Raw genomic sequence first — 7,585 nt, 5'->3', positions numbered from 1 at the left:
TCTCTCTCTCTCTCTCTCTCTCTCCATGGAATACCTATATATAGCTTCTTTGAACGTGTTATCATCATCCATAACACAATTTTATTGAGAACTCGATCGGAAACAAACGATGCACAATTACCAGAAACTCATGATCGCCCTCATAGGGCTTCTTATGCTGGGAATGGTTCAGATTTCAATAGCATCTGTAGTTTCAACGGGGGACTTCAATAAGGATTTCTTTGTTATGTGGTCTCCTAGCCATGTAAACACTTCAGCTGATGGTCGAACAAGAAGCTTGAAGCTTGACCAAGAATCAGGTACAGTGAGATCGAAATTATTCTTGTACAAATAATTGCATGGAATTATCTTTCAAAAAATATCCTTCCAATTTTTCACTTATGTGGCTTGAAGTTTTTTCTAGGTTCTGGTTTTTCTACGAACCAGATGTTTCTTTTTGGACAAATTGACATGCAAATTAAACTAGTACCAGGTCGTTCGGCCGGCACAGTCGTGGCCTATTATGTAAGTACTCATGACCTTTTCTCTCTGTCTTTTTTATATGTTCTTCTCGAATTGTATATTCCTTATCGTAAAATGATTTGGCATTAATGTTTTGCAGCTGACATCTGATCAACCTAACCGTGACGAGGTAGATTTTGAGTTTCTTGGCAATGTGGTTGGGCGACCATACATAATTCAAACAAATATTTATGCCGACGGCTTTGACGACCGTGAAGAAAGGATTAAACTATGGTTTGATCCGACAAAGGACTTTCATACCTATTCAATCTTGTGGAACCTTCACCAAATTGTGTAAGCCCATGCATTTTGCTAAATTCATTGCCTAAAATGTGTTGAAACTTCTATGCGGCTAGCTAGCTGTTTGAATCTGCAAGCTGGCTTTGCATGCAGAAATATTTTCTTTTCTTATTCTGTTTTCTTTCGAAATTTGTTATGTATGAGACGCTTGTGCAGTACTACTGATCTGACCCTAGCTAATTTTATAGGTTCATGGTGGACTCGATTCCCATAAGACTGTACAGAAACCATGCAGACAAGGGAGTGGCATATCCTAGGTGGCAGCCAATGAGCCTCAAAGCCACCATATGGAATGGTGACAGCTGGGCAACAGGAGGGGGACGTGACAAAATCGATTGGTCAAAGGGACCGTTCATAGCTTCATTCAGGAACTACAAGATTGACGCCTGTATATGGAAAGGAAATGCAAGGTTTTGTAGGGCAGAAAGTTCAAGCAATTGGTGGAACACGGAACAGTTCAGCACCCTAACATCTACGCAAAGGAGGTGGTTCAAATGGGTGAGGAAATACCACATGATTTATGACTATTGCCAGGACAACCAGAGATTCCAAAACAAGCTTCCCAAGGAGTGCTCTCTTCCCAAGTATTAATTGACCTAAATTGAACAAAAAATAGGCAAAAGGCATTCCTTAATTGTATGCAGATCCGTGCTTGCATGCATGCGTGCCTATCTATGCACATTTGTTCCAATATCCCATGCAGCTATCTCATGACTTGGAGCGATTTTCTAATTACTTTTTTCTTAATTTCATTTACGATTCAATTATTTCCTGTTCGATTAATAATTATCATATAAGAAGTTATTAAACTTGGTTCAAGCATATATATTCTCTGTCCTTAGAAGTAAAGAAACCTTTTAGATCATGAGACTCAATGTATGTTATTTTTTTTTTCTAAGAAAAAAAGTTTGCAGGGTGAGTTTTCTTAACGAAAAATACATTAATTATCTTGTACACTACTAGGAGGTTGAGCACATATCCATTCTCTCAAACTTAATTGTCAAATATTGTTTGGATCGAGCTCCTAAAATAATGTACATTGAATCCCGAATAATTAGTTGGTTTGACTAAATAAGCTGCAGACTAATATATTTGCTGGTAATCTTCACGATCCTCTGTTAATTAGATGTTTCTTAATCCCATGATCATCCCCGGATATAATTTGGTTATAAACTTATATGGAACTCAACAGAGATATATAAGATAATTGGGAGAAATATTGCATGCTTTAATCACAAAAAGATTTCATAAAAATAAGTTCATATGTATTCTAAAATCATTTTCACTTTTACTGTCAGTTTGTGATTTTATTTTTATGAAATCTTTTTGTGACTGTAGTACTTTTCACTAAGATTATACTCCTATAATTTCAAGATTAGGCAACATTGGATGATGCTCCTATAATAGACCCATTACATCCATCTTTCAATCTAAAAGAAGCACATATTCTATTTAAACCTTTCATCCAATTACTTGCCTGAATTTGAAAGAAAGCCAAAGAAAAAATTCTTATCTAACTTCACAAAACACAATAACAATACATCTAAAAAAAACTCTAAAAAATCCTCAAAACTTCTTTTTAACTATATACCCATATCTCTATCCTTTGTATGCATTAAAAAAAGTAGTTTTCAAAGAAAGGCCGGAGACCAATGCTAACAGGCCCGCTAACCTAGCAGTGATGACCCAATGGGCTCTATTCTATCAATCAAAACCACAGTCGAAAGTCCGTATAGGTAAAGTCTTAGTGGATTTAGGCCCACACTTTCACTCCTACCGACCGTAACTGTGTGTGCAAGTACGACTTCGCCGAATAAGACCACCACCTTCTCTGAAAGCCGACTATTTTTTCCCAGAAGTGAAGGGAGAGATATGGGGCGTACAAGCCAAGAGCTTCTGCATTTCGAGCACAAGAATCCCTCCACCTCACCATTGGGCCTCTATCTTTCTCTCCATTGCTTTGTGAGGCGGCCAGCATGACATGTATGTATCTGGTTTCGAATTCCTCATCTAAGTCCATGGGTGTCGGTATTTTGTGCAGAGTTCATACTTCTTGTTTGCAAAAAAGTCACTCGTCCCCAGAAATCCCTTCCTGTTGGAAAGCCCCCAAAAGCCAATCTTTGAGTTTCAGATCAATGCCTTTTGAGCCTTAATTATGCTTCGTTTTTGTTGTCTAGGGTCATGTATCTGTCTGCAAGAAATGAATCTATGCTGTAGGTTTACAGTACATAAGTAATCTTTAATTGTGAGTTCCAAATTTTGCATACAAATGCTATGGCTTGTGTTCTCTAATTGTGCCATAGTTTGTGTAATTCTAATTTTAGATTAAATGACTCGTTCTAGAATGAGCCGGATTGTATTACCATGATGTTTTTCATTAGAAGTACTTTTAGATTAGTCATGTCTTTGCTCTCCTGTACACACTGAATTAAAGCTTTTCCAAGTATAGGAGTGTGTCCCAACTTGCATGATTAAGGTAGCTCTAGAATGAAAACAGGTTCTCAAATGTAGACTTTGGTTTTCAACTACGCGAAGTCAAGAGAATATTTTTTTTCTCTAAAGAACTTGCTAGACAAAGTGTCTTTCTGAACCTCTAAAAGGCTTTTTTTTTTTTTTTCTTTTTTCTTTTCTGGGAGTAGCTCACTCAAGAATTTGCTGGGTAAAAGAACACAATCCAAGCTTAAATGAAATTCCTAGAACTAGTATTTTTCTTTCAGCTGCAACTGCAAGTCCTACAAAATCTTCATCATACTGATCACTAGGGATGAATCATGGCTGTGATAAGATTATGTATACTTGTTATGAAAATTCCTTAATGCAAAGTTGGGTTTTGAGAGGTCTTGATAAGATCATGTTGAAGCATATTGGTCCTCATCTCTCAAATATAAGATGCTAATTACATGGAGAGCTTTCACGGAATCTATGTATAATGTCATGATGCTAAAAGATAAGTCATGAGTCCTGTTTGTGAGATGGATTTTCCTTTGGCTGCATGCATGGCAGAGCTAAGTTTCAAGCTGTGGGTACATCTTTCCCTTGGATCTTTTGCTTGGATGCAGATGGTAACATGCTGCATGTATTTCTTGTTACAGCACTACATGCTAGCATAGATTGTTGAGTCCTGTTTGGGTTTGGTTTTTTTTTTTTTTTCTCTCTCTCCCACGTGCATGTCTAACAGGGAGGGAAGATCGAAGGCAAAAGGGGGAGAATGAGTTATGATTGTGATCAAGTCATGTTTGGCTGCGTACGTACAGCTAGCTTAATCGATTCACTACTCTTAATAAAGTCGATCTTGTACGTATCGTATGTGTTTACATGCAGAGTAGGGAATTGTGGAGTAGTACTAATATTTAATATATATTTTTTGATCTACAACTCAATTATAAGCTGTTACTTTTGCAATATTGTAGCTAGCTAATTAATTGTAATTAAAAAAAGGAAACTTTTAGGGATTAATAAAGTGTGAAAAATTATGTTGACTTTCAAAGTAATATTGGCGGAATTAATGTTCAAAACTTGTGATCAACATATCGAGCTATCTAGCTATATATCTAGATATATAGCTAGATAGTGTACGTACTAACTAAATTAATTAAAGTCATGACTGAAGCACCATTAATATATCCTACCAATCTTTAGTAATTTACATGAGCATAAACTACACGTACGATCGATCAAATTACGTTTCTGTATTTATTAGGTAAATACAAAAAGTTCTATATATAGCGTAAAGATGTTTTCACATTTATATGGGCTATATATAGTTAAATCACCGCTATAAATAATAGAGTGAAGTATAATGAATTGATCTGCTAGCTCTTATACTGAATTAAATTATCGTCACTTATTCCAAAGGTTTAAACTTATAAAAAGGAAATTGAATTATATATATCTTAACAGATCTAATTAATTACATGAAAATAAACCGCCCATATTGGCCACATTATTATATATATATATATATATATATATGAGAATTCTATAAGCAGTACTACTTAATTTCTTCTTCTTTTTATTTCTTTTCACTAGGATATATAGGGCTAGTACTCATGGGCGTATATAGCAAAGTCCTAGCTAGCTAATAGCATATATATATAATCGATAATTTATTCGATTTTGGCTATTAGTGATATTAATTAATAGTGGCCTTGATACATGATCTCGATCATGCGTATTTGCTTGGTTTTTCTACGCATCCATATTCCGTATATAATTCCGTATCCGGGAGGCCATCAGACCCAATATCACATACTTCTCCATGCAAGGCTATAAAAGGACGAGTATAAAGTAAAAAGATCAATATATAAACTCACCATTATACAAACCGTATATATATAATATATATATAATCTTGTATTCATATTTCGCAGGATATATATATATATATATATATATATATATATATATATATATATATACTCACGATCAGTACTTAACTTCTTCGATTTGAACAGACTAATTAAACTCCATCTAAGATATTTTCATAACACAACCTGCATGCATTAAAATACCTAATTAACAATCCTCTTCGATCGTTATAAACTAGCCGAAGATCTTTCCAATGTGCCCGATCTAGTTAAAAGAAGAAGATTTTCCATCCAACAAAAGATAGAGATCATATTGCATATATATGGATGACTTCATGCATAACACTCATTTTCTAACTCTTTTTCACTCTTAATTTTAAAGTATATATAGTTTATTTATCGTTAAATATTATAGGACGTATATAGTAGATCGATCACGTACGTAGTTGAACATGAAGGTAGAACTAGCTAGCTAGTAAGGCCGCTCTCCATTGTAATTGCCCGGGGGGTCGTAGTTGCAGCCAATGAATGTACCTCCATTATTGCACCGAACCTTAGCACATCCTAGATGAATCGAGTTGCGCCACACCACCTGAGTATAGTGTAGACACTGCCCACCAACACACGTGTTGGAATTAGGGTCATAGTTGGATTTCTCGTCCACCCACATCTTCACCGCATCTGTCCCCATTAGGTCATCGCCGCTGCTCCATGCAATGTTTTCACCATACGGCCCGCCGGAGTGCACCATATTGCAATCACCAATGCGCTGATTGGCATAATTCTGTGCATAAGAGGCTACTTGGTCGTCCCAGGTCAGAGGTGGAACGCCCACCTCTGCACGGGCGGCACTGTGTGCGTCGAGGTAGTCTTGTGGGGAGTCTTGAGCGTGGGAGAAATCGGGGAGTAGCACTAGGGTTAAGCCTAAGATCAGGCAAATGAGAGCTGGCCGTGATAGCTTGAAGAACATGTTTGGTTATGTAATAAACTACAATGCAAAATAAAAGCAAGCTCACTTGATTTATTGATAGCAACACAAGGAATGTACAACAGGTATATATAGGGACGTATGCTTGTTACTACTGTGGAAATTGATTAAAGCTCGATTAATGGAATTTGGAAAAAAAAAGCTAGCTAGCAGCTAGAATTTTCAAAAGTAGGATGTACGTGTAAAACGTTATAACAAGGAACTAAAGAGACCAAAACACCCCTAACCTTTTACCTAACTTCAGATCCAAAAATAATAATAATAATAATAATTATAATAATAATAATAACAACAACAACAATATTAATGATATATAACAAAAACAGGCGCATGATGACATGATGCATGTGCTCCATATGCATGCATATACATGTTGGATCATTTCGGTCTTAATTAATAGCTGGTCGTGTCTGAATTTCAAGAATGACTATATATATATATATATATATATATATATATATATATATACACACACATGATATACGTGCTGGCTAGGACGTGGTGCCTACATGCAGGTAGTCATTTATTAATTTTGATGTACGTTGGGTTAAATTCACTTCTTGTGCGCGTATATATATATGGATCGATAACTAGATTTGGGGATCAGAAAAATTTAGATTTGTGTCTTTAAAATCCAAATCCTCTGTTTGGATTATACGCCAAGTTTCGTTTAGATATAAAAATGATTTTATTTCATCTCATTAATATTATAATTTTTTAAATTTTTATATAAAATATAATAAATAATTCAATTTTTTAAATTTTAAAAGAATAATAATATTAAAAAATAATATTATAATAATATTTTATTTAACTTTCATATAAAATCATCTTATTTTATATCATTTTATTGCACAAACGAGGCCTAAAATTCAAGTTGAACCAGATAGTTTTAATCTTTCAAAACCTTAATAAATAAAATCGTGGTCGTAAAAATCCAAATCAAAATGTAAATTCTTTGAACTTTTTTTTTTTCGAAAACGCCCTCAGTAGGGTTGGTAAAGTCGATAGGACTATCTATCTTATAACATTGAATTATATACGTACCGGCCTCCGAATTCATAGCTGCCTTCATCTTTCATTACCATTAATTTCCCAGTACTTACTTTTTTTTTTTTTTAATGAACAAGATCAACAATGATCTTCCGGATATATTTTAAATAATTATAAGAAAATGATCTTATAGTAGTTTTATATTTTTTAGTAAACAATTTAAAACAAAAACTCACAACGACATGAGCTAGACCCACTCATATTGGGAGTTATTACAAGAAAAATAGATATTTGTGATGGATTATTTGTGACGAAAATGATTATTTATGATGAAAATAAATTTATTTTAATAAAAAATAATTATTTTTATAAAAATAATTAATTACAAATAAATAATTTTATTATAGTGAGCGAAATCATTCCGTAGTCAAAGGCTAATTTGAATCATTAACTTACATAGAAAACCGAGAGAGATTGAAAAAGTGTGTCCAATTAT

The 7,585-nt window shown here is 34.4% G+C and overlaps 2 protein-coding genes across 2 annotated transcripts; one reads left to right on the top strand and one right to left on the bottom strand.

Moving 5' to 3' along the window:
• Positions 1-1,623, top strand: LOC108995738 (probable xyloglucan endotransglucosylase/hydrolase protein 10). The gene is made up of 4 exons (XM_018971356.2): positions 1-299; positions 404-504; positions 602-795; positions 990-1,623. The coding sequence occupies exons 1-4, from the start codon at positions 110-112 to the stop codon at positions 1,390-1,392; spliced, it is 888 nt and encodes a 295-aa protein (XP_018826901.1). The 5' UTR covers positions 1-109; the 3' UTR covers positions 1,393-1,623.
• Positions 1,624-5,318: 3,695 nt separating this feature from the next.
• On the bottom strand, positions 5,319-6,117 carry LOC108995701 (pathogenesis-related protein 1A-like). Its single transcript, XM_018971312.2, has one exon. It carries the CDS (start codon positions 6,076-6,078, stop codon positions 5,581-5,583), a length of 498 nt encoding a protein of 165 aa, XP_018826857.1. The 5' UTR covers positions 6,079-6,117; the 3' UTR covers positions 5,319-5,580.
• Between the last annotated feature and the right edge of the window lie 1,468 nt (positions 6,118-7,585).

This window comes from Juglans regia, chromosome 16, assembly GCF_001411555.2.
Source record: "Juglans regia cultivar Chandler chromosome 16, Walnut 2.0, whole genome shotgun sequence".
NCBI lineage: Eukaryota > Viridiplantae > Streptophyta > Magnoliopsida > Fagales > Juglandaceae > Juglans > Juglans regia.
Note: the sequence above shows the minus strand (reverse complement) of the source record. Positions and strands in the feature narration are given on the sequence as shown.

Coding starts and splice junctions, on each gene's coding strand:
- LOC108995738 (XM_018971356.2), top strand. CDS start 110: ATGCACAATTACCAGAAACTCATGATCGCCCTCATAGGGCTTCTTATG. Junction 300..403: donor GAAGCTTGACCAAGAATCAG/GTACAGTGAGAT, acceptor AGTTTTTTCTAG/GTTCTGGTTTTTCTACGAAC. Junction 796..989: donor TGGAACCTTCACCAAATTGT/GTAAGCCCATGC, acceptor CTAATTTTATAG/GTTCATGGTGGACTCGATTC.
- LOC108995701 (XM_018971312.2), bottom strand. CDS start 6,078: ATGTTCTTCAAGCTATCACGGCCAGCTCTCATTTGCCTGATCTTAGGC.